General features: G+C 33.3%; 4 protein-coding genes across 13 annotated transcripts; 2 read left to right on the top strand and 2 right to left on the bottom strand.

Moving 5' to 3' along the window:
• Positions 1-897: 897 nt before the first annotated feature.
• LOC101247294 (nuclear transcription factor Y subunit A-7-like) lies at positions 898-6,737 on the top strand. 8 transcript variants are annotated; one of them, XM_010315462.4, is made up of 6 exons: positions 898-4,574; positions 4,657-4,791; positions 4,952-5,037; positions 5,113-5,184; positions 5,466-5,627; positions 6,137-6,737. In XM_010315462.4, exons 2-6 carry the CDS (start codon positions 4,662-4,664, stop codon positions 6,446-6,448), a joined length of 762 nt encoding a protein of 253 aa, XP_010313764.1. In that variant the 5' UTR covers positions 898-4,574; positions 4,657-4,661; the 3' UTR covers positions 6,449-6,737. The 8 variants fall into 8 exon arrangements, with proteins under 8 accessions (XP_010313764.1, XP_010313763.1, XP_010313762.1 ...); XM_010315461.4 differs by having other exon boundaries at positions 1,553-1,846; positions 4,628-4,791; XM_010315460.4 differs by having other exon boundaries at positions 1,652-1,846.
• A 200-nt stretch (positions 6,738-6,937) lies between these two features.
• LOC101246995 (long chain acyl-CoA synthetase 8-like) lies at positions 6,938-12,090 on the bottom strand. Of its 3 annotated transcripts, XM_010315458.4 has the most exons (13): positions 12,008-12,090; positions 11,132-11,209; positions 10,389-10,999; positions 10,070-10,150; positions 9,710-9,982; positions 9,485-9,616; positions 9,075-9,248; positions 8,738-8,967; positions 8,487-8,604; positions 8,190-8,321; positions 7,973-8,107; positions 7,661-7,867; positions 6,938-7,238 (listed from the first exon to the last, which is right to left on the bottom strand). In XM_010315458.4, the coding sequence occupies exons 3-13, from the start codon at positions 10,935-10,937 to the stop codon at positions 7,074-7,076; spliced, it is 2,196 nt and encodes a 731-aa protein (XP_010313760.2). In that variant the 5' UTR covers positions 10,938-10,999; positions 11,132-11,209; positions 12,008-12,090; the 3' UTR covers positions 6,938-7,073. The 3 variants fall into 3 exon arrangements, with proteins under 3 accessions (XP_010313760.2, XP_069148921.1, XP_069148920.1); XM_069292820.1 differs by lacking the exon at positions 11,132-11,209; XM_069292819.1 differs by lacking the exon at positions 12,008-12,090 and having other exon boundaries at positions 11,132-11,243.
• A 1,669-nt stretch (positions 12,091-13,759) lies between these two features.
• On the bottom strand, positions 13,760-17,255 carry LOC101246693 (WD repeat-containing protein). The gene is made up of 2 exons (NM_001347322.1): positions 16,815-17,255; positions 13,760-14,493 (listed from the first exon to the last, which is right to left on the bottom strand). The coding sequence occupies exons 1-2, from the start codon at positions 17,151-17,153 to the stop codon at positions 13,861-13,863; spliced, it is 972 nt and encodes a 323-aa protein (NP_001334251.1). The 5' UTR covers positions 17,154-17,255; the 3' UTR covers positions 13,760-13,860.
• Positions 17,256-21,004: 3,749 nt separating this feature from the next.
• MEK1 (MAP kinase kinase) lies at positions 21,005-27,011 on the top strand. Its single transcript, NM_001317229.1, has 9 exons — positions 21,005-21,508; positions 21,676-21,760; positions 22,933-23,067; positions 23,848-24,072; positions 24,155-24,337; positions 24,751-24,974; positions 25,085-25,130; positions 25,220-25,321; positions 26,624-27,011. Exons 1-8 carry the CDS (start codon positions 21,432-21,434, stop codon positions 25,316-25,318), a joined length of 1,074 nt encoding a protein of 357 aa, NP_001304158.1. The 5' UTR covers positions 21,005-21,431; the 3' UTR covers positions 25,319-25,321; positions 26,624-27,011.
• Positions 27,012-27,182: the final 171 nt, after the last annotated feature.

Below are 27,182 nucleotides of genomic sequence, written 5' to 3'. Positions count from 1 at the left end.
GGTTATTCTTTTTGAAACAGCGAGAGTATTAATTATTATTATTGTTGTTGGTGAGGTAAAAGTTTAGTAGTGAAACTAAAGTTATTAATAAGGAGTTTAAATTTTTTAAACATTAAATCTATAGACAAATAAAAAAAAATATTTATTATATAAGTAAAAATATAATATAACTAATATTAATATTTTTTATCAAAGGGTTCGAATAGGGAGCTATTTTACTAGAGTTACAGCGGAGTGTACAGAGTTGATGATGACAGCCAAAGTAAATTAATTTTTGTTTTATTCAAGTGGGACCCAATCAAGAAGAAGAAGAACCATTGAATGATGATAAAGTACTAAAGACAAAATTTATAAAAAAAATTTTTACTATATTAAAATAGTTTGAATATTGATGTTGGTGATGCCATTGATGGAGGTTTTAACGAAACTAAGCTATTATATAAAGTCATTTATCAAAATAATATGTTTTTTTAAAATTTTACAAAACTAGTATAAACGTATTTCACAGTAATGTTTTAGGATATATTTCGTTTTTTAAAAGTTGATGGCGTCAGATTGATATACGTTACTCACAATAACGTTTTAGGAGTAAAACGTTATTGAAAATAACGTTTTAAAAGTAAAACGTTACTTACAGTAACGTATATCAACCTAATGCAGTTAGTTTTTAAAAAATAAAATATACCCTAAAACGTTACCATGAAATACATTTATACTAGTTTTGTAAAATTTTAGAAAAATATATTACTTTGGTAAATTGTTTTATATAATGACTTAGTTTGGTTAAAAATTCCCATTAATGTGTTCACTTAATTTTTTTAATATTAATTTTTATTATAATTCAGATTTTTTCTATAATATACTCCCTTAAATTCAATTTCTTTCCTTATTTTTTCAATGACAAGTATTTTTTTAATTGCAATAAAAAAATTATTACAAAACTTCTCATATCCTTTTCGTAGTTTGATTTGTTTTTAGGTTATCGTTGATCTGTTTTGCGAGATCATTTTATCACGAGGCAAAAGCAATCTTAAAGGCTACGGTAATTGTTGATTGATGTAGTTTTATCGTCTATTTTGATACAAATAAGATACAGAACAATAGCACCTAAGCTTCCGATCTAGGGCTCAAAAAATGACCAAAAATTGAATTTAAATTTTAAGAATAAAATCATCTCTAGTAAAAAGGACTTACATTTAATTTTTAATTTTTCAATAACATTAATAATAGTACTATATTTAATATAGTATACAAATGAGGTTCGTGAAGAGAAATCTTTAAAGTATGATAATATTTTACATTATATTTTATCTTTTTAAATATAGAATATGAAGTTATTCTTAATTCTATTTTTTTCAAATATAAAATATTTCACTTAATAAAGATTTAACATTTCAACTTTATATATGTTAATATTATATGTTTGTTAAAAAAATAAGATTCCTGAAGAATAAAAAGGAAGTTGAAAAGCCCCAAAGAAGTTTGTTTTAATTTTTTTTTTTAAAATTCAGTTTGGTTTAAATTAAATGCAGATAGAGAACAAAAGTAAATTGTTGTCAAAAGTTTGAAGTCCCAAAGTAGAAAAAGTAAAATTAAATTAAAGTAGAAAAAAAAATTAATTGTTAATTAATCATCTAACTGTACAGTGTGTACATCATAGCCAGCAAGAAGATGCACAGAGATTCTTATGCCATTTCTTACAAGGCAAAAAAAAAAAAAAGATTTCTTTTTAGAGAGAGAAAAGAGAAGAGAGAGAGAGAGTTTCAAGGAAGGAGACATGCTTGATTTCATACCAACAAGCAACACTTGTGTTTATTTCTTTTCTTAACTTTAGTGGATTCCACAGGTCCTTCTCTAAATCCATTCACTTTTTTTTTTCTTTCATTTTTTTTTTTTATGTTTTTTCATGTTTTAAGTATTGGATTTATTTATGTGTTTTTGCCCAATAGTTTTTTTCTTCTTCTTTTTTTTGTTTGGTTGTTTTATTTTGGTTTTGATTTCTAAATTTCTCTTTTTTGGGTATTGTGTATTGGTTAAGATAAAGAATGTTCTACATAGTGAAAATCTTGAAATGCATGTGGACTTTAAAGTCAAAGATGTGTTTTTAAGATGGTTTTGTATGTGAATAAGAGGAATAATGAGTAAAGTTGCAATCTTTATTGGTTTTCTTCTTGTAATAGTTTCATTTTGCTATTGATCTCTAAATTTCCCTTTTTGATGTGTATGTACTGGTTTGGTTAGATAAAGAATGTTCTACATAGTGAAAATCTTGAAATGCATGTGGAATTTAAAGTCAAAGATGTGTTTTTAAGATAAATTTTGTATGTGAATAAGCGGAATAATGAGTAAAGTTGCAATCTTTATTGGTTTTCTTCTTGTAATAGTTTCATTTTACTATTGATCTCTAAATTTCCCTTTTTGGATGTTGTGTATGTACTGGTTTGGTTAGATAAAGAATGTTCTACATAGTGAAAATCTTGAATGCATGTGGACTTTTAAAGTCAAAGATGTGTTTTTAAGATGGTTTTGTATATTGATAAAGTGGAATAGTGAGTAAAGTTGTAACCTTTATTGGTTTTCTTCTTCTAATAGTTACATTTTGCTATTGATCTCTAAATTTCCTTTTTTGGGTGTTGTGTGTATACTGGTTTGGTTGCATAAAGAATGTTCTACATAGCGAAAATCTTGAATGCATGTGGACTTTAAAGTCAAATATGTGTTTTTTAGATGGTTTTGCATATGAATAAGGGGAATAATGAGTAAAGTTGCAATCTTTATTGGTTTTCTTCTTTTAATAGTTTCGTTTTAGTATTGATCTCTAAATTTCCTTTTTGGGTATATTTACTGTTTTGGTTAGATAAAGAATGTTCTACATACAGTGAAATTCTTGAATGCATGTGGACTTTTAAGTCAAAGATATGTCTATTTAAAATGTTTTTGCATATTGATTTGGGAAAAATGAGTGAAGTTGCAATCTTTATTGCTTTTCTGTATATTTTCTGTTTATGGGTTGTGATAGGAAACTGGGTTTTTTTATTGTTATATCTATGGATATTCTGTTGGTGATAGTAACATTTGCAGAGTGGGGTTCTTGATGTAATAAAGATCAGCATAATTGGTTGATTCTTTCTTGATCTTTTGTTCTATATATTTAGCATTATTGGTAAATTTGTTGCGATGTGACTTGAAGGTCACGGTTTTGAGCTGTGAAAACAACCTCTGTAGAACTGCATGTAAGGCTGTGTCCAATATGCTCTTATGTTCTGGTCCTTCCCGGACCCTACATATAGCAGGAGCTTAGTGCACTGGGTGGATTTTTTATGTGCATGCCCAATAGTTTTCTTCTTAAAGTTTCATTTTGCCTCTAAATTTCCCTTTTGGGGTATAAGAATATTCTACAGAGTGAGTCTTGAGTGCATGTGGGGTTTAAAGTAAAAAAATATGTCTTTTTAAGATGGTTATGCATATTTATAAGGGGAATAATGAGTAAAGTTCATATCTTTATGGGTTTTCTGCATATTTTTTGTTTATGGGTTGTCATAGGAGAATGTGTTTTTTCTTCTAATATCCATGGAAGTTCTTTTGATGATAGTAATATTTGGAGAGTGGTGTTTTTGATGTAATAAACATTTAAATATTTGGTTGAATGTTTCTTGATCTTGTGTTCTAGGTTCTGATCTAGTGTTTTTCGCCTTATCTTTTTGAAGAGTTTGCTGGCTATGTTGCTCGGACTCTTCAAAATATAGACGGGGTGCATGTGGGATACTCCTAAAATAGTGTATTTTTGGAGAATCCGAGCCACATGGTTTTCTCGTGATATATGACTTGGTATGTTGATCAAGTAATCTTTGGGATATAAGATTCTCATGATGTTAGAGCAAGATGCATGTGGTTTTTTGTTTTAATTTTCCCATTGGTAATTTTTTTTTTGTTCATTTCATTTTAGGTGTTCATTTTGCTATGTCTGATCAAATCCTTTCTACTATGGTTTTTTATAGTCATATATATGAGTCGAGTATATCGGGTAGGTTAATGGTCTTGTATTATGTATTGATGAACTGCTAGTTACTAGTTACTGCATGTAAACATCAGTCACAGAATGCTTACCCACAATTCTGCTTCGGAAACTTCTCTTTTGAGGCAAGGTCTATCGAGAACAGCCTCTCTATCCCACAAAGGTAGGGGTAATGTGTGCATACATCGTACTCTTCCCAAATTCCACTAGTGGAACTACATTGGGTATGTTGTTGTTGTTGTTACCGCATAAGCCTGTCTGTCCTTGTGTATTTTATCACCTTATGGGAGTTCGTGTTGCAGGTTTGATGACTAAGATTTTGTTGATGTTGTTTCATTTTTCATATATGCTATGTGATTCTTCCTCTAGTGGTTGTTATATTTCTTTATTTCTGTATGTTCTTTGATATAAATTACCGAGCCGGGGATCTTTCGAAGACAACCTTCCTATCTCCGTTAGGTAGGGGTAAGGTCTGTGTACAACACTCTATCCCTCCCTAGACCCCACCTTGTCGGACTACGTTGGGTATGTTGTTGTTTGCTTTGAATAGCTAATCATGGTGAGTTCCAATGAACAAGAAACTTCACATTATAATCGGAAAATTGGTCTCAGAAGTGGAATTTCCATCTCCTTGCTGCCAGGAGATATGAAGTCTTTGGATCCTGACTTACAAGGCGAGACATTGCGGTTGACACATACAACTCTTAACTCTCAAGACGAAATGACTGCCTCAGGGAAAACAAATTCTCAAGATCAATGTGCTTCCTCAGAATATGGTACAGATACTTTATAGTTTTCTTCTGTCCATTCGGCTAGTTTTTTTTTTCCCGATACATAAATAGATTATCTATCTCAACAAGCTTTAGTTTTTTTACTTGATGAAGTTCTTTTGCTGATAATGATTGATCATCTTACATCTTACTTATGATTTTCCAGCTCATGATGAAAGATATGGAAGAGATATGCAGGTTCAAATAAAGCCTGCTCTTTTTTCTTTGCAAAATGAAGTGGCCAATTCAACTGTATGTTGTCTCCTTTTTAGAGATTTTTGCCTTAGCTTTTGGCGTAATCTTATTTATTGTTTTCTCACGTTGCAGGGTTTATCTGCTTTTGGCTACTCTGATCCCTATATCAGTGGCTTATATACTGCTTATGGACCTCAGCCTTATGTGAGTAATCTGCTTTGGTTTTTGTCTCTTGTATGTACTCCATTCGTCCTAAAATAAGTGTCACTTTAGCTCATTTCATGTCTGTTAAGAAAAATAATGGGTAGTTTGCTAAAGTGACACTTACTTTGGGACGGAGAGAATACTTGATTGCAAACAATGAGCAGAATTCTGTCATTCTAGTTGTAGCTGCTGTAAGTTTGCAAAGGAGATGTATAATGGTATCACATACCGACTCCTAATTATCTCGTAAATGTTCTAAGTTTGATATTTGGTCAATGCAGCCTCAAATGATGGGCATAGCACCTACCCGTGTCCCACTCCCCGTTGATATGGCAGAGGATGGACCAATCTATGTTAATGCAAAACAGTACCATGGGATCCTAAGGCGGAGACAGATACGTGCAAAGCTTGAGGCTCAGAACAAACTTGTCAAAAATAGAAAGGTAATTTGGGTACTTATTGCTCTTCTGCACCTTTATTGTATTTAGGAATAATCGATACATGATCAGGCATTATTCCGTTAAGTGCTCAGTGTTACTGTATAAGTCATGATTCCCTAAGTCTAGTTACTGTGGTTCTTCGTTAATGTTGTACTACATTTGTCATCGTTGTCTTGACTAATGAAACTTGTCGTATTCCTGCTTCATTCTTTAGAGAATAGCATCTACTCTAGTATTCTGGTATGAAAATTTTCATCGTAATGATCAATATGGCAGAAGAAACATGGAAGTAGGTTGGTTATAGAGATCTAGTGGCTTTGCATTTCCGAGTTTTGGGGCTAACATTATGTGCTATTCGAGCTGGTCTGTAACGCCAGTAATAGGACCATGTGCACAGAAGCAAATCAATTAGGAGGACTACTAATAGAAAGTCTAGGGTTGTGTACTTACACTTTTATCATTCTTCAAGATGAATTTTGAGCTTATTCGTCTGGTCAACTTTTTGCGTGCAGCCATATCTTCATGAGTCACGACATCTTCATGCAGTGAACAGAGTTAGAGGGTCGGGTGGACGTTTCCTCAGCTCAAAGAAAGTTCATCAATCTGATCCAAATAGTTATCCTACTAACTCAACTTCTTCTCTAGACTCAGTTGAGCATGAAGGTTCAACTTCTGCTTTCTCAAGTGTCCGTCAAGATGTCGTCCACAATGGCATCAACTTCCAGCAGCAGCAGCCTGATCACATGGCCTTCAGTGTATCCTCTCATATGGTTATTACCATGCAAGGCAATGGGACTCAGCAACACGCTCCAGTTGTCCGGTGATTACAAGTTCTTAACTGTCTTACGACAGTCACCGGCAGGCAATTCATCCTTGGCTTTTACTCTTTTCCCATTATGTCTCTGATTTTTGCAAGTGCCAACTTGTTTCTACTGTTATAATGGTGAATTTGGTCTCCTAGATTTATCAAACCTAGATTGAAGAAAAGAACGTCTTTCGTTCTGTATTAGTTGTTATCTGTTCTGTTGCATGTCTGCACCTAACATGGAATGGTTGTGCAGTGAAGTTGTTAATGATAAACTGAAAAGAAAATGGAACTGGTTTTATGTTGAATGATTCAAGAGGTTCATGTAATGCTAATATGTTTAGTGGTCTTGAATTGAATACATCTGTTGTTGTGTTTTCGAACTAGTTAAAGAGCACATGAACGATTTCCATGGACGCCTTTTGACTTCTTTCGTGTGTTTATATCATCATGTTTTCTAACACCTGTAATGAAAATTTTGACTCCGAGACTGAATGTGACAAGCATATAAGAGAACAGCAATGTGATAAAGGAGACCTTAGCATAGTTGCTTAAAATGTAGTACAACAAGAAAAATAAGATTGTGAGATTTCACTTCACAAGCAAAACTGCTTCTGTCAATCAATACTGAGATGATAATTCAGTTACTGATACAAGTTCATAAGTTCATCCTTGAATTTCGCCTTTAGGGGTTCGCGCTTCAGTTTGAGAGCTGGAGTGACTAATCCGGACTCAGGCGTCCATGGCTCGGGTATCAACTTGATCTTTGCAGGAATCTCAAACTTGTCCAATCTTGCAGCTTTGCCTACCTGCATTTCAGCATAACACTCTTCAATTATGTCTCCTAGGATGTCCTCTCTTACGATAGTTTTGAGTTATCTAGATTGACCTAGCTAGCACCGAGCTGTCATAGGCCAATATAATCTCAGAAGTGGGGTCGGAGAGAGATAGAGGGGAGGATGTACGCAGACCTTACCTATACCTTTGTGGGGATAGAAAGAATGTTTCTGTAGACCCTTGTAACTGATAGGCGGATGTACAAAATAAGTGTAAACAAATACTAATACACATCGGGAAAAAGGGGACTACGTGATACCTAAATCATACTACTAGAAGTACAACAACACTCGACTACCAATAGCTACCAACCTCATATAACGTCCTATCTAAGGTCATTTCCTGCTCAATAGGGGTCGTGATTGATGATAATTCGGATGAAAAGGAGACGAACCTTTGAGAGTGATTGCTGGACCTCATTGACTGCTTCAACTTTGTTGCACAGATCAGAAAAAGCTCTATGCTCGATGCCATTTTCTTGTGCCCATTTCTCAAGCACCTTTTGTGAAGGAACAACTAGTGCAACACAGTAACTGTGGAAGGGGTCTGCATAGGCCATGATGTTATCCACATAATTGCTTGAGGAAAGTGCAGCCTCAACCTGCAACGAGCATCAACTTGTCATTATAATTGCCATAAATCAAAACTCCGAGTAAAGAAAATTCTTGAATCTTGTGATCTTAAAATGAAGATACGTAGAATGCACCTTTCCGAGTGAGATATACTCCCCGTGCTGAAGTTTAACAATATCTTTCTTTCTATCAATGATTTCGAGGCATCCATCAGGATGAAACCTTCCAATATCACCAGTGTAGAACCAGCGCATCCCTCTCTCATCAACCTGCATTTAAGATATAAACAACATGAACAGGCTCGCGATATGACCAAATTCAGTCCATTTACAAGCAGTAGCTCAGAAGTACCTTGTATTCCTCATTAGTTTTATCACCATTGTTGAAGTAACCAGCAGTAACACTGTTCCCACCAACAACTACTTCTCCCCGAGGCATCGGCTTATCAGCAACTGTGTAACCTCCTTCTTCCCAAGAAATAAGCTGTATTGTTCAACACATTACATATTAATAACCAAACACCAGCACTGTCATAAATAAGCAGAAAATTCCTAAACTTATCGAGTTAATAAAGTTTGAAAGGAAGGAACAAAGGGCAACGATTTCTTTAGTTTCTGGACTAACTAGCTTTTTTCTATTTGTCTATACCTTTATATAGCAACAAGGAACAGGTGGACCAACGCGACCAACAGAAGGATCATCTGACTCGGAAAAGGCTGCTCCTGCAGATGTCTCTGTCAAGCCATATCCTTGACCAATAGGCGCTCTGCAGCAACAACAACAACTAAGCCTCAGTTCCAAACAAGTTGATTATAGAACTCGTAACAATAAACAGTCCATCCAGAGTGAAGTGTCGAAAAAAGTGTAGAGCATATTCGGAACAGTTTTCTGATATTTACCCCATACAAATGTTGATAAATCTTTGTGTATCTCCTGATAGAGGAGCACCACCACAAAGCATGAAACGTATATCTCCTCCGAGTACTGATCGTATCTTTTTAAATATCATCACCTCCCATAGTATTTTCTCTAGACCCCATGCTCCAAACCAGCTACCTTCTATAGCAGTCAATCGACGTTTAAAGGCAATATCAAAAAGTTTCTTTGCAGATCCTCCCCTCTCCTCCACCTAGATTAAGAAAAACAGAATCAAGTGATCAGTACTTCATTTGAGGCAGGCCTTATAATCATCCCAACCTAAATATGCACTTAAAGCTCAGAAGGTCCAGTTTAAACCTTCTTTATAACGCCGTCCTTAACACGATCTAGAATGGCTGGAACTGCTGCCATTAAAGTAGGCTTTAAAGCTGAGGCATCTCCTTTAGTCCCTTTCATGATTTTATTAGATGTATCTGTCAATGTCAGAGCCGAGCCATAACCGATTGAAGCACCAGCAGTCAACATAACAGTCTGCAAAACCAGAATCACTCAGAACTACTTCATTGCTAGATGAAGAAGACAAATAGTCTGTTTGGTCGAACTTCTAAAATCAACTTTACTTTGAAAAGTGCTGTTTGAGCAGCAATTAGTGTGTGGACAAGTTTTATAAAAGTGCTTCGAATTCACTAGGAGCACTAATTTTCTCCGAAAAACTTGGCCAAGCAGATTATAACAGAAACAAACGATGTATGAACTCTGAAGATTACCTCAGCCGCTAACTCAAAAACATGAGCCAAAGGTAGATACCCCAAATAGACATCGTTGCTGCCAAGTTTTGGAATGACAGTCGTAACTGCAGCAGCCGTGGCTACAATGTTTCCATGAGTTATCATGACACCCTAAAACATAACAATAGAGCTCAATCGAGAATCATTCAGCTCTAAGGTAAATATCATATCAGAAAGGAAAATTAAAAGCAAGCTGCATTTTACCTTAGGCATGCCTGTGCTACCACTTGTATACATGATCACCGCGATATCTTTCTTTATAGGCAGTATTGGTTGAATAGGATTACTCTTACCAAGTTTTTCAACTTCGGAGAAAGATGTAACCCTCCAGCTATCAATATCCGTAGAAGTGCTTGAATCTATTGAAGTCTCATCATCTTCAAAATATATGACATTCGAGATGGTTTTCAGGTTAGAACCGATTGCAGCCAATTTTTTAAGTTGCTTGGCGTCACAAATCAATGTGGATGCTTGAGTCTGTGAATGAACACAAGTGAATTCAATTCATTGCATATCAACTAGCACCTCGCGTAATCTAGAAGAAAACATATTTAAATCTCCCACCTCGTTTAACGAGTGTATAAGGGCATCATCTCCCAAAGAAGCATAAATAGTAACGACAGTTATATTCTGGCGGAAGCATCCCTGAGAACAATAATTTCAACTATAAAATGTTGTATTCCTGTAGTAATCAGATAACAAACAAATACAGAACTACTCCCTCCGTTTTAATTTGCTGTCTGGTTTTGACTTTACACGGAGTTTAGGAAAGTGAAGAACATGTCACATGGAAAGTTTAGAATTGAAAAGTTGCCAAAAGAGGTTAGAGACTGAAAGTAAAGAAAGCAAATTGAAACGGAGGGAGTAAAGAACTCTCGAATACCTGAAATGCAATGATCCACTCTGCACGAGTTTCAGAGAATATAGCAGCGCGAGTCTCCACATCATGACCTAAATTAACAAGTCCAGATGCAAAGTTGCAAGCCCGATCAAACGTTTGCCCGTAACTCTCCCAGTGATACTCACTCAAGTGAAGTTTCTCAAACTTCCTTCCATCCTTTGCTGTTACAAAGTCCCTACTAACTAGTTTTCTTGTTCCAAGACAACGTTTACTCGAATGTTTCCTACAAGACCTTTCGAATAAAGCTGCCATAGTCGTAGCCCCTTCCCATGGAACTTCAATCAACTTGGCTGACTTAGCATTCCGCATTGTAAGACCTGCCTCACCACCAGCTTTAACCGAAACTCCTCTCTGTTTCGCCTTTTTCTTCCTCATAAGCACAACGGAGAGGAATAAAGGTACTATAATCGCAACTACAACTGCAGCAACAACCCCAAATGATTCCTGGTCTTTGAAGAAGGAGACATAACAACTACTGTCCATTCTCTCAACGACATTCGTATTCGGATCACTTCCTTCAGAACCTTCCATTTTATATGATGTATGGATGGTTCTATGCTCACACAAAACTCTTCAAAAGAACAAAGAGATACCTAAGACATAAAACATAATTCAGTACCATAGACAGGGCGGAGCTACCTTGTACGAAGGAGGGGTTCATCCAAACCCCCTTCAGCGGAAAATTATATTATATGTGCATGGTTAAAATAAGTTTATAGGTATACCTAGTAGATGTTGAACCCCTTTCGGCTATGTATTTCTACAGATTTTGAACCTTCTTATTGAAAATCCTAGCTCCGCCTCTGACCATATATATGCAAGGTCAAATTTTTTCATATGTAAATATAGTAAATGTTGAACCCCGTTAGTGAAAATCTAGCCTCTACCACCGGATGGAACGTAAAAAGAATAAAAGAGAATCAAACTTTAATATGAATATTATGTAATTTAAAACTCAAGCAAAATTTGAAACCGGAGTTCTCCCAAACAATGGCAGATCCAGAGTAGTGTGTGCGGGTTCACGAGAACCGAATAGCTTTTTTCTCGATATATATATTAAAATATTTGACCATAAACCCAATTATTATCGTATACTATTAACTTGAAGATATTGCAAAAACCCATAAAACTTCAAATTTTGGATCCGTCTTTGCTCCCAAACCTCTTCATTAATCATTTTCCTCGAAATTTTTACTATTTCGAAAATCACCTAATTCCCTTAAAACTATAACATATGCTTGATATAAAGAAATCGCTAGGTGATTTCTTACTATCTGTCTAAACCTTATCGAACATAGTAATCGAAACATATCTTAAGTGCCCCGCAAAATAGTCATGACACAAAAACAAATCGAACACTACCAAACAAAACATACTCAATGTAACCCGATAAAGGAAAGTGTAGGGAGAATAATGTATACGCAGACCTTACCCGTTACATAAAAAAAAAAAAAAAACTACACTAAGTTAGCATCCACTTAATTAACTTCACAACTATAAGTTCAAAACTTATGGATCTACTTTGAACATAATAACCATACAAATGATAATAATCAATATAAAATTACAAAATTCACTTAAATATTAAAAAAAAAAATTACCTTGAAAAGTTGAGCAATAAGTTATTTTTGTTGGTTTTTGAAGTTTCATTCATGCAATGATATGCTAAATGAGGAAAGTTGATGAAAAACTTTTTTCAGTTTCCAGAAGAATTTATAGGGGTAGATTTGTCACAAAACTTTGTATATTTGCATTTCAATACCAATAGTTTTGGGGTTTTGCAAATTCACTCCCAAACTTTTTAAGTGTCTTATAATTAGAATGTTTTTTTATTAGGAAGACGTCCTTTAAAAAATGTGATATAGATAATCTATCATGATTTAAATATAAGTGATTATTTTTATGATTTGATGAGAACAATTTTATCGTTATTCCAAGGTGAAGGATAACAATGAAATAAGTGAAATTTATCTATTTTTAATTAAAAATTTTGTGTCAAAATTACGTATATCGAGTATAGGAAAACACTTATTTATCTATAATGTTTTTATTTTTTAAAAAATAAATTTATCTTTTTTCTTTTTTTTTCATAAAAGGTATTAAAGCTAAAATGATAAAAATATTTTTAAAAAATAAAATTACATAGAAAAAATTTCATTATCAAATTAAGAGATAATGCCTTTATTTTTTTGTGTTTATTTTTACTTTTGCTATTTATTGTCCAATACATTTTTCGAAGCATTAAATATGATACTCCCTCGTTCACTTTTACTTGTCATTTGTTTTTAAAATAAATTTTAGTTTTACTTGTCATTTTTACAAATCAAGAAAAAATAATTATTTGTTTTTCATATTTTTACCTTATCATTAGATACTTATTTTCCAAATCATTTCAAGATCTAATACTAAAAAACATTTAATAGGAATAGTTTGATAAAATACATACATCAGTAATTATTTTTTTAATGACTATGTCAAATCACATAATGACAAGTAAAATAAAGGAAGAGAATATACTCAAAAATAATATATTAATATTGCTTTTATACTTATTATTTTTCAAAATATATGTCAAATTCATTCGTGAACAACTATTATTGAACGACTAAAATATTCATACAAGGCCCACCTTCCAAGGTTCAAAATCTTTTAGGTATTGGTAAAACATAGAAAGAACAATTGAAATTTAGCTGGAAATATTAATGGAGCTTCTTTTTTTTTTCGAAATTCAATGAGTATTAAAAGCTACCATTTCCCAATTCAATTGTTTAATAAATGCAGATGAGAATTACTTGTAATAAATTCATAGTGATATAAATTTTATTTTCCCAAAATAATTATTAGATTGTCTTACATTCTACTTCTAGAAGCGTATTAACGTAGTTTATGTTGAATTATGAAGATTGTGAAGTAAATGCGAATAATTTTTTTTTAATATAGATTTGTGGACTTTTAACGTTGATTTTAAATTATTAATATATTATGACATAATTTATCAATAGTCCTCTAAATTTGATATAATATTCACTTAGATATCTTAACTAGACAATGTTCATTTAAAATGTATTTTTTCATCATATTAATATGCAAAATATTGTAATTAATAGTACTTTTCATGTCATTTTAGAATTTCTAATTTTTTGGTTTAAAATATTGAATCAATGTGATTTAATTAGCCTTTATAAATTAGTCAAATTGACTTTCGATAAGCACAACATGAAATAACTTTTTATATCATAACTTTTCAAATTCTTCTATTAGTAGATTTATAATTTACGATTAAAAACAATATGAATGTACTCATTTATCAAGAAAATGATAATTTAATTATTAAAGGGCTTAAGAACTTCAAATTCTATCATGAAAATATTTATATTAAATCAAATTCGAAAATAAGTCAAATATTTTCTTGAGACATCATACCAACATACAAAGCATGCAATGGCTGCAACTGTTAAGAGTACTGATAGAATGATAAACTCTTGTCATCAGACACACTTGCAAGCATACAGGACCTAACATCAGTCCTTGATGTTGGTCCAAAAGCCACAGCCCAAACCTGATCTGTATGGTTGGTTAAAGTTTGCGTAGCCGCTCTCATCTTAAGATCCCATAGCCTAACCGTCTTGTCACTTGACCCCGTTGCAATTGCTGCCCCGTCTGGAGAGATATCAACACTCAGAACCCAACTTGCATGACCCGATAAAGACGTGAGCAATGTTTTCCCCTCAGCATCATACATATGCACATGACCGTCATCTGATGCTGAGAAGAGTATTCTTGAGTCGTGAAGTGAAGGTGAAAACACGAGAGAACGAACAGGCATGGTATGGCCATCTAAGAAGTGAAGGAACTTGGCGCGAGCTACATCAAAAACAGAGATAGTCCCATCAACTGATCCACAAGCAAGAAGACTACCATCAGGACTCCATGCAACTGAAAGGACAAATTTCTTGTTGGTGCTTTTATCAGATGGTTGTGGGGCTCCTTGACGAGGAATGGACATCGTGGTAACAAGTTCCCACCGATTAGTATCCCACACCTTGACTGATGAACTACCACCTCCAGCTGCTGCCAGATTGCTACCCTGGAAAATGTTTGAGAATCATAAGACGACTGCCTAAAGCATCCTATAAAGATGTGCATCGAAAAGTTAAATCATAAAAAGGAGACATTGCTCTTCCGCAAACATTGAATACCAGAAGACAATAGATCAAGTAACATACATACTGGTATGATGAGAGAGATTTCAAAGTAAACCATCAAGATGTATGTGGAAGTGACAAGTATACATACCAACACCCTTTTAACTTGTCATAAAGGAAATGAATCCCAATGTTTAAAGACTATAGAAAATAACAATTTTCTTGTTATTTTTCTTCTTTTTGATAGGTAAATTGAGTCCAAATAACTTGGGAGACTGAGATGTAGATGATTGATTTGACAGTTTAGTCAAACAAAAGTTCTCATCTCTGTCACAATCCATAATATAAGCAGATCATAGCTATTTTAAGATAAAGTAGATTACCCACTTATCTATTGCCAATTTGCCACTGCAGTTCCAACAACATTTCTTATCCAATAACATGAACGTTTATAAAGATGAACAGCAAGAAATAATGGCTAATACAGAGTCCACTAAAAATCCTAGCGCTTTATCAAATTCGTGTTTGTTTTCATCCAGATCTAAGAACTAGATCAGCATTACTCTTCACAGTCAGTACCAGTCAGAAAGTTTTTTTTTTTTTTTATGGCTGAGAAATCAGTGTGGCGCAAATCCTTAGAACCAACAACTGGTCTTTGAAACTCGGGGATGATGGGTTAGTACCTCTACCCTTCTCTAATTAAATACCAGGCTTAGTTCACATGGCACACCTAGAACCTGCGACCTAAGTCATTGGTCTCTCAACCTTTGCACTTGAACAAAGTTCTGGGGGCAAACAATTTGGGTCACCAATGCTTCTACTTAGGAAGGGCCTTCTAACAAGACATTTTAAAGAGACATTTTTCAGAAAACTGTTTTGAGTTCCAGCCTGTAATTTGTTGTTCATAAGGTATTTGCATTAAAAAAATATCTAGAGGAATCTTGGCACCACCACAACTACTAAACAAGTAAAGCCACCTATTCACTCGATCCCTTTCGGAAACATTAAAGTAAGGGCAACCCATATTGTTACACCGACTTTAAGTAATTTTTGAAGGAACAGGGCAAAAAGATAGAGGTACCAAGGAGGATATTTCCGTTGAGCTCGTACCAAGGAGGATATTTCCATTGAGCTCGTAATCAGGATTTTGTATAGGAATGGAAGAGATATGAATATTCCCTTAGGCCTTAACCTCAAGATCAACTTCTAGTACAACCATTAACAGTTTGACTAGCACTAGAAGAACAACTAATATTTACCAACAGCCAATAAAAAAGGATAGGGAAAAAGAGAAACCACTAGACGATAGACTAACAGAGACAACCAAGTTAACCAATCATATTTGAAGCCTCAATTCCAAACTAGCTGGGATCATTGATATCCATTTTGCTCGGTACATGACCAGACCATATCATTTAAAAGCTGGTGAATAATCTGTCTCTTAAAAAAAACATTATATCTCTCATGAAACTAAAGCTTCTCACAGCACTAGCATACAAGCCTCTCAAGTCTTAAACAAACCAATTCTAACCAAACAGAGACTGTAACTTTATGCATAAAGAATCATACAAAATGAAAAACAATACAAATTTCCAAACCTATATATTTCACCACATTATCAATCATAAAAAAGGATGAAGCAATTCCAATGCAACTTCATACTAAAGCTAAATTTTAACAGAACTAACAAGCAATCCAAACAAAAACGCATGCCGGTACACTAAGCTCCCACTAGCATACAAGCCTCTCAAGTCTCAACCAAACCAATTCTAACCAAACAAAGACTGTAACTTTATGCATAAAAAATCATACAAAATGAAAAACAATACAAATTTCCAACCTATATATTTCACCACATTATCAATCATAAAAAAGGTTGAAGCAATTCCAATGCAACTTCGCATGCTGGTGCACTAAGCTCTCACTAAGCACAGGTCTGGGGAAGGCCTGACCACAAGTATCTATTGTACGCAGCCTTGCCCTGCATTTCTGCAAGAGGCTGTTTCCAATGCATCTTCAAACTAAAGCTAAATGTTAACATCAATAACAGGCAATCCAAAAAGGGCAATTTGGCGCACTAAGCTCCCGCTACGCTTGTGACCCGGGAAACAGCCAAGTCACAAGGATTTAATGCATGCAGCCTTAGCGACTATTTCAAATCTCGAAATTGTCACTTCCTAATCTATTGTAAGCAACCTTATCCTACATTTCAGCATGACAACAACTTTACAGTGCAATCAAAATTTCATTTTCCTTTACTTACACTTGGACTAAATTGCAATTGCCAGACTTCAGAAGGAGGAGCTTCGAGAGTAGCAATAGTGTTATTAGTATCAACCTCAAAAACTCTAATAAAGCTATCTATAGAAGCAGATGCAGCAATTCTACGAGTAGGATGTGTAGCAACAGATACAACGCCGAGACAATGACCGGTGAAAGTTTGAACACAAGCGAAGTTACTCGGGTCCCATAACCTCACAGTTTCGTCAAGACCTCCGGTGAGAAGCAACGCTGGATATTCCTCCGTCGACCGGACCCACGCCGCCGACCAAATGGAATCGTCGTGAGCATTTGTCACACTGTCAAGTGAAGCTAGTTTCATGGCGATTTTTGGATTGGGTAGAGAATTGAACCCTAATGAAAATTGAAGGACTGAGAAGGAGACGGTAGAAGTTTAGTTATATATTTTGCAGTTAAGTCCTTCATGTTTTGATATTGTCATTATACACCCTTAAAAAATTTAAATTAACTTATTTATTATGTAAAGAATTTAAAAACATGTGATGAATGTTATGAAATAATAAATAAAAATACAAAATATTTTATTTTCTCTTCAAATTGGTGAACAATATAAATTAATTTCAATTTCTCTAGCACTCTTTTATTTAGATAATAAAGAAAGAAAAAACTCAAGATATTTAATAAATTACAAGATAAAGTTACGTATAATAAATTTGAACAGTTTAGTTCTTACTTGACTTCACGCATGGAAACAATTTAACGTATCAAAATATTATCTTTATTAAAAATATACTACTTGCGAATTGCGTAAATTACTTGCTTATTGCAAGTTTTCTTGGTGAAAATATTATATAAACCTTTTCCAAAGGAGTTGTTTAGAGGTTGTAATCATCACTAGTTGCTTGAGCAAATTGCAATTAGTACTTATTTGATTGAAAGTTTTTTTAAAAAAATAGAAATAACAAAAGAATATCTATAGCTTAAATTATTCATAATAATCCCCAATATAATGTTAAATCACATATTATTGATTAACAGATAGAATTATAAATTATTTGAATTGAAGGTCTATCAGAAATATTTTCTTTATTTTTGACCTATAAATAAAATTTGTGTACACTTTACTTTTTTGCAATCCTACTTTATAAAACTATACTGATTGTTATTGTAACAATAAATCAATGATATAAATTACATTCGTCTAACAATAATGAAAAAGTGAAATATTATGACCAAAATAATTAACTCTCTCAAATTTCAAGAACCATAAATAACTTTATTTTAGCTATTTAAAACTCTCAAATCTCATTAAATTAGAAGTTAAGGAGACATTCACCATTACATTATTTGATCCCTTGCTTGTATATGTAACAATAATTGACAAATGATATGGAAATGTGAATTAGTTTCTTAAAACAAGTTAACTCAAATAATAAATTATTGATCTTTATTTTTATAATTTGAAATGTTGCGTATGATATATCATATATTTTAAAAAATAATGTAAACTACAAATTTTTGTGTTCAGACATACAAATAGACTTTTAAGAAAAAAGAAAATCTTAGAAAATTCAACTTTATCAAATTGGTTATAATTATGCCAAATTGTCAATTTTTCTTTATATTTTGTTGTCAATGGAGAAATCAATTTACCTAAAAAAAAAGACCTTTGAAGTCAATTGATTTAGTTGGTATGAAGAGTCAATTTGTGATACTTTTACCGCAATAGCCGGCATGTGGTGTCTTGATTTGAATTTTTTTTAAAAAGAAATTTTGATCCTATAATCTATTTTAAGTTCGTTGTTTTAATTTATTTTTTTTTATAATTTTTCTTTTTTTATGTATATTCACTTTAAGTTTCATGTGATTGATATAGAATCATTTTAGTTTGATTTCAATTATCGAATTGAAGTTCATACATATACGACTCAATTTTAAATAATTGAATTTTGATAAAAATTATTGAACTTCTGTTATATATGACTAAAATTTAAATAAAAATAACCTAAGCAACACAAAAATAACGAAACTGTAATAACATATAAATGAGATTCAGCTATATAGATGTATGAAGTTAGAAGAAACACATGCAAATTAAAAAAAATAGTATGAATTAAATAACAAAGCAAATAGAACATCTATTTAATTATTGGCAAGCTGCTTCATAGTATAAATTTAATTATGAATAGATCAAATGTTTACACTAAACTATGCAGTTAGTAAATGAAAGTGATATTTATGCATTAGTTAACTATAGTTAATTGACAATAATATATTTTAAAAGATTATGTTATATATTTATTAACTTAGATATAAATATCAATTCATAAGCTTTTTCCTTTTTTTAGCTAACATGACATGACCCTTTTTGACAAGCAACTAAAGAAGATGCAAGTGTTCTATTTTAGTGAAAATAGTATCACTCCTTAATCAAAAGTGTTTGAAGTCCATTATTTCAACATACATTTTACCTCTCAAATATAAAATTTCTTCGGTAATTTTCACGTATAACAAATATAAAAATCATATTTATATACTATAATTATAGTTTGTATAATTATGTTTCATAACAAACATAAATATATTTCGCGATATATTTATAATTTGCTATACATATACAAAGAAAATAATTGTATAATTCGCAAAAAAAAGCAGTTGTATACAAAAGATCAATTGTATAATCCATGTATGTATAGAACGAGAAAGAGAGAAAGACAAAAAAAAAATTGGGCAGAGGAATATTTGTATTGCATAATTATAAGTGTATAGGACGAGTTTTATGTATTTGTAGCTGTATATACATTTTTCTCTCGTTTTAAACAATTTTAAACACAATCTATTTCGTTTCTATTTGTATAAGCGAGAGAAACGAGGGTCGGAAGTGAGATCTGGGAGAGGGAAGAGAGAGGAACGAAAATATGTGTATATATGCAATTTCCTCTCGCTTTATACAAACACAAACACATTTTATACATTTTTGTGTTTGTATAAGAACGAGAGAGGCGAGCGAGACTACCATCAAAACAAGAGTGGCGGGCGAGATTTCACCAGGGATAGAGGCAAAAATAGCAATAGTTTACTATAGGATACAATTTAATCAGACTATAATTATAACATTTAATTTGAATTAATAATTTTCTAGTATATACAATTTTACTTTTTCTTTTAATACAAATTTAAATTAAATCAAATTTTAATATAAATATCAAATACGAGACATAAAAAGAAAACAACTATCACAACATTTATAAACTAATTATCTAAAAGGTTTTATGGTTTGTTTTTCTAGAAAATGCTCTTAGGAGCAAATTTCTAAAGAATATTTCACTTAAAAAAGAAAGTTCAAACTTCAAAAAGAATACCTATAAATAAAGTAAAAAGAAAAAAAAACAAAGGAAAAAGGAAAGAAAGAACTATAAATAAATAAATAAAACATGAAAAAAGAAAAAAGAAAGGTCCACATAAAACAACAGAAGAAAAGTCAGCAAGTGTAATCCTTTTGATTCACAAAGTGTTTTTATCATCTTTCCCACTTATTTCCCCACTCATAACACAAAAATGATGGAGGAAAATGATAATAAATAAAAAATACTTAATATTTTTTTTTATAAGTTGAAAAATAGTCAAATATTGCCTCATTTACTTATGGAAAAGACATCATAATAATTTTGAACACCCCTATTTGTTCCTTCTTATATATGTGAAAAATTGAACAAAAATGAATTAAACTATTTACAATAAAAATATTTTTGGATCAAATTATTAATTTGAAATATTTTTATTCAATTTTATATAATCTAAAAGGGCATTTATTTCTTTTTCTATTATTATTATTATTATTAATCTCATATAATTTTATTATTTGATATTACTGTAATTATTGTTTATCATTTTTCATCAATTATTTTTAGTATAATCCGTTTAAAATTATATTTCCTTTTTAAATATGGATCAAAATGCTTTATTTGAACTAAAAATCTATCGAAAATAATTTCTCTATCTTCGTAAAAATCAAGATAGAAATAAAATTAATGTATACTCTTCGCATCACACTCAACCCCATTTATGGAATTACATATGTTATTGTTGTACTTTTTAAAATTTTCAAGCTTTTCTTAATTTGCATCAAGCCTACTTTTTCCTTCTATTCAATTCACCATTACCATTTGTCTTCTCTATATATGTATAATTTTTTGATTCATAGTCTAGCTTAATAGTTGCAACAACCACATAATTTCTGCTATTATTTGCAAGACTTCTACATAGAGTCTTTCAGTTGACCCAGCTAAGCAGAAATGCCCCTAAGCTCCCCAATTTTTTCCAACATATATTTTTTTTTTCAAAAAAAATAATCATATAGGAGTGAACTTTTAACTAGAATACAAAAAACTCAGTTGCCTGGAAGCAATTTCATCTTTGATCTTTCAAGATTTCTATAAAAGAGTGAACTTTAAGCAGAATTAGCAAAACCCCATTTGCCTGAAAGCAACTTTCATTTTGGGTGTTCAAGATTTCAATAAAAAAAAAGTGATTTTTAAGAAGAATTCAAGATTTCAATAAAAAAGTGATTTTTAAGAAGAATTCAAGAACCCAAGTTTCCCAAGAAGCAATTTTTACTGTGATTTTACAAGATTTAGCTATGAAGAAAGGATCTTTTGCACCTAATCTTAAACTCTCTCTTCCTCCTCCTGATGAAGTTGCTCTCTCCAAATTCCTGTACTTACTTTATCCCTCTCTCTTATGTCACATTTATGCTAAATTCATCTGTACTTTGTGTCAACTGACTTGAACTGTTGGATCCACTTCTTGTATCTCTTATTTCTGTGTTTCTCTAGCTATGGTTATGTATTTTGATGAGATGTTTTTGGTATTTTGTTGTATAGGACTGAATCAGGAACATTTAAGGATGGAGATCTTCTGGTGAATAGAGATGGAGTTCGAATTGTTTCGCAGAGTGAAGTTGCAGCTGTACACTTTCTCTTTTGAATTACTTATGTTGTATTTGATTAAAGGAAATGTTGGTTTGATTTGTTTGAATTGCTTTTATAGTTCTGTAGTCTTGCTTGGATTGGGTAGTAGGATGATCCTTTGCTTAGTTTACATGGGATTAAGAGTAGACTATTCTCTAATTTGCCTTTGGAAGTTTGAAGTTTGAATTGGAATGTTTAGCTGACCTGAGATAGGAGGGTATGGATGTTGCGGATTAGGGTAGAAGGTAAGTAGGTAATTGAGCTTTGACTCATTTTTCGACGGGTTTAAGATTGGTGGGTGTCGGGGAACACTGTGTCTGTTGTAGTATTAGTCTCATACATGTATTTTCTTGCCTTTGATATCTGGTGTTCATTGTGTTTCAGTTACCACATTCTTTTCTTTGAATGCTTTGTACTGCTTTCCTTAGTAATTGACATGTTTTCAACACTGGTCTATTCCCTTTTCCGTAAATACTTTGATTTGCTGCATTGAGCCGAGGGTTTTTCGAAAACAAGTTCTCTACATCCATTAGGTAAGGGTAAGGTCGGGGTACACTCAACCTTCCCCATACTCCACTTGTAAAATTACACAGGATATGGCTAGAAAATCTAAATGCATAAAGAATTGAAATTTTTGAATGCTTACTCCCAGCCAGCTTATAAAGAATTTGAAATGGAAGAAAAATTGAAGATCTAGATCTAAAAGCTGATTTTCTGAATCAGGATATTAAAGCTGTGATTAGGGACTCATCTTATATGAAGGGTCCAAATAACAATTTACGTATTTGAATCTAGAGATAGACATATTTTTATATAACTGATACTAATTAGCGGGAATGACTCTTTGTTATATTAGTACGTTTACTTTAGGTCCAGAATTTGGTAGGAGCCTCTTAGTCTTGTTAGAAATTTATATACGGAAATGTAGAGAACCTCTGGTTCTAGAGGAACTACTGTTTTAAATTTATCGGACTAAGACGGACTTTAATGGAGCGATAAGAGCAGTGGGGATTCACTTACCTGATGCCAACTTGCTAGGAGTTGAGGTGCAGTCGTCGTTTTAGTCCATACCTGGACATTTTGTGTTCTTCATCTTCCTTTATATCCATTTTCGCAATCCGTTGCAACTATAATGGCGTATTTATTCTGGCATTTGCAATTTTTTTTCAGCCTTCAGTTATACAGCCATCAGACAACCAGTTATGCTTAGCTGATTTTGAAGCAGTAAAAGTTATTGGAAAGGGAAATGGTGGTATAGTGCGGCTGGTTCAGCATAAATGGACAGGGCAATTTTTCGCTCTCAAGGTATATTTCAGCTTCCATCTCTATTCTGCTTATCCTGGTTGTTTGCTATTCCCCTGAGTAGCAGCAGACTGTTTACATATCCGTTTGATATATTTCATTAATTTGGTGCGATATTCCTTCTTAAAAAATGATAGAAGACAAATTGACGATTGGGACGCGAATTCTTTCATAGAGATGTTTCCTCCCTATTGTTCCATTTCTTGTCTTATAACTTGTACTATTTTTGGTAGCAATATGTTAACTATGTTGCGTGGACTCTTCAAAAATGTCATCGGGTGCGTGTCGAATCTTTCATAAGTAGTGCATTTTTTGGAGGATCCGACACGGGTGCATCGACATTTTTGGAGAGTCCCTCACCAAAGCCTGAAGAGTTGACAGTATGACTATCTCAATCAGTTTCTGAATATTGAGATTGCTATTTTACCCAATACTAGGGTGCTTTCAAGTCTCACCATTTTATTACACAAAGATCATATTGACTTGTTCTTTGCAAATTCAGTGGAAGCCATAATTTTCAATAGGGGGTTCTAAATATGAATGATAATACACAAAGAAGCCAAATGGGGTTCACGATCTACTATATCTACATAAAAAATAATTTTAACCTGTGTAGTGTAATTTTCCGCCCAAGGGGGTTAAGATGAATCCCCTTGGTCCTACCTGGCTCCAAACCTGTTCGCAATGCTGATGGAGGGGTTTGTTTATTGGACAATCTGTTAGCTTATGTTGACGTATGCTTTAATTTGTTCCTTTACTGACGAACAGTTTTATATCATTCAGGTTATTCAGATGAATATTGATGAGTCTATGCGCAAACATATTGCTCAAGAACTGAGAATTAATCAGTCATCCCAGTGTCCATATGTTGTCATATGCTATCAGTCGTTCTTCGACAATGGTGCTATATCCTTGATTTTGGAGTATATGGATGGTGGTTCCTTAGCAGATTTTCTGAAAAAGGTCAAAACAATACCTGAACGATTTCTTGCTGTTATCTGCAAACAGGTAGCCAGTGAACAATTTAAATACCACAGGAGAAGAATTTGTTCAAGTACTAATGTTTCAACCGTATTCCTTCACCAATTAGGTTCTCAAAGGCTTGTGGTATCTTCATCATGAGAAGCATATTATTCACAGGGATTTGAAACCTTCGAATTTGCTAATCAATCACAGAGGTGATGTCAAAATCACAGACTTTGGTGTGAGTGCAGTACTAGCAAGCACATCTGGACTGGCCAATACCTTTGTCGGCACATACAACTATATGTCTGTGAGTATCTGTGACCTGATTTTTGTAGAAGCGAATATAGAACTGCGCTGCTAGGTAATTTTCACTCATAAATATCACAGAGAAATATTTTCCTAGCATATTTTTCTGGAACTTAATCACTTCCTCCGTTTCAATTTGTTTGTTTAGTCCGTTGAAAAAAGAATGCCTCTTTCCTTTTTTGGCAATTTCTTAATTCCAACTTTTCATGCAACATATCTAAGACCACAAAATTAAACGACATTTTGGTACATTTGACATATCTTTAATTTAAGACCATGAGGTTCAAAAGTTTTCTTTACTTAATTTCCGTGCCAAGTCAAAACTAGACAAACAAATTGAAATAGAGGGAGCATTACAATCTGCCTATGCTAAAAACCTCCAAGTTGCTGCTGATGTTCTGTTGTTTGCTATAGCCAGAGAGAATTTCAGGAGGTGCCTATGATTACAAAAGCGACATTTGGAGCTTGGGTTTAGTCTTGCTCGAGTGTGCAACAGGTCATTTCCCATATAAACCACCCGAGGGAGATGAAGGATGGGTCAATGTCTATGAACTTATGGAAACCATAGTTGACCAACCAGAACCTTGTGCACCTCCTGACCAATTTTCTCCACAATTCTGCTCATTCATATCTGCATGGTAAGCGCTATAGTTATGTACCATCTGAAACTTCTAATCTAATTGTCCTATGAGTGTCTGGTAGATGTGTTTTCTAGTTCGGAAGCTCACTACACAATAACTTGTTTCAGTGTCCAGAAGCACCAGAAGGACAGACTGTCGGCAAATGATCTCATGGTAGTGATAATCACTTTTTTTTGCCTTTCTCGAAGTTGCTTATAGATCAATTACTAATGTAGTGGCTATTTGGGATTCATGTAATACAGAGTCACCCTTTCATCACCATGTACGATGACCAGGATATCGATCTTGGATCTTACTTCACTTCCGCAGGACCTCCATTGGCAACACTTACTGAGCTATAATAGGTATGCTTGCTTAAGTCTTTGTTAAATGTACTCCTTTTGTAGCTTTTAGAAAGAACTAATTTTAGATCTTGTGTGTCTATTTTTATTAAGTATATATTGGAGTGTGTTTGCACAAATTATCTTCTTCATCATCTTGGATCGGATCCAGTAGCATTATGTAATTGTCTGCGGCTCTTTTCTTTTGCCTCAGATATCCAAGGGTTATATGGTCACATAGACCTTGCCTCTCGTTGGGACTCAACCCTCTAGCTAGTTCCATTGACCAGTTAAGGTCTCGTAAGATAGAGTGACCCGCGCACAGCGGTCTTGTATGAGCAAAGCTTGTATTCACTTCTATTTGCGTACACATTTGCTTATAGCGAAGGTTGAAGAATATTTATCTTACTGATATCACTTTACTAATATCTGTGTTCTGGGTAGTTTCAAATTGTTAATAGCTGATACAGTTATCTCTGGCAGTAAATGAATATGTATACCAGCAAAATGGCTAAACATATGAATTAGAAATGAATTCGTAAACTCCCTATTTCAAAAACTCCTTTGTTGCTTCTGGAATATTAAATGTGAAGCAGTTTCATAGTTCACAAGTTTGGTTTAGCCTCTCAGCGTTCTCTCATAAACCATATATCGTTGATTGGACAAACTCCTTGCCTGTATCTGTCTTTTGACAACTTATCATAAAACGAAGTGGTCAATTATCTTTTAGTAAAAACATTTGTCTGTGGAGGACACATATTAGGGTAGTAGGTTAGCAGGTAGAAGAGTGTGGTGTTGCAAAATATTACTTTTCTTGTTCGTCGATTTCATTATGATCTGTTGCTTCCTATACTTTGATAATAGTAGTTTTTGTTGTAGTTATTGATGCTTTGTCATGCTTTCTGTAATATTTTGCCATGGCTTCTTCATTTCTGCTATTTCCTTTTCTGAACTGCTTAGATCTCTTTTTCATCGAGCCAAGGGTCTATCAGAAACAACCTCTCTACCTCTAGGGTAGTTGTTGTTGTTTGTTAATCCCCCTTCTACTGGATTTTTTGTTACTACTCAGATCTTAGTTTAGTCATGATTAATCGTCCTAGACTGTTTATTGTACTTGTGCTCAATTTTTTTTTATCATTTCACTTCACTTAAATATGTGACTAAAAGAGCTTCAGAATCTTTTCAACTGGTGTGATTTCAGCGATTATATTATGACTAGCCTTGTTATGTATGTGCAGTCCTTTTGCCAACCAGATTATTTTCCCGACATAAAACTTATCCTATTCCCCAAAAGCATGATTCTGTCTCGACTTCTCATTCTCACAGGTTTTCTACAATGTCTTGCAACTGATGGAATTTCGGTCAATAGCTTTTCCAGTCGCAACGTTGCAAAAATTAGAAGCCTTTTAAAAGGCATTGAGAATCAAAATGAAGCAGATGAAGCCATTATTGTACTTTTCAAGTCTCCGGTAGGTAGCGTTGGGAGTGTAACTGTGACATTTTCTACTATGTATGTGATTCAAATGGGAACAACTCCAGATATCCTTTTGATATGACTTACTTTTGACATTAATCCTTGGTGGTGCAAGTGTTTTTGGTTTACAATTTGACTTCTACCTTTTAGCACATGAAGTTGTTTATTGTCAGTGTTGAACTGAATGTAAAACTTTTAAGATCCCATTTCTCCTTATGAGATCATTTTAGAGACCTATCAACTCATCAAGGATCTATCAGAAACAACCTCTCTTACCCACAAAGCTAAGGGTAAGGTCTATGTAAATCCTACCCTCCTTAGATTCGACATGTGGGATTACACCACTTGGTATGCCGTTGTTCCTGTAATGGTTATCGTTATACTATACCCCATCAATATAAATGTAAGTCA

Source organism: Solanum lycopersicum, chromosome 12 (genome assembly GCF_036512215.1).
Source record: "Solanum lycopersicum chromosome 12, SLM_r2.1".
In the NCBI taxonomy this organism is placed as follows: domain Eukaryota; kingdom Viridiplantae; phylum Streptophyta; class Magnoliopsida; order Solanales; family Solanaceae; genus Solanum; species Solanum lycopersicum.
The sequence above is the reverse complement of the archived record's forward strand: the minus strand, read 5'-3'. Positions and strand labels throughout refer to the sequence as shown.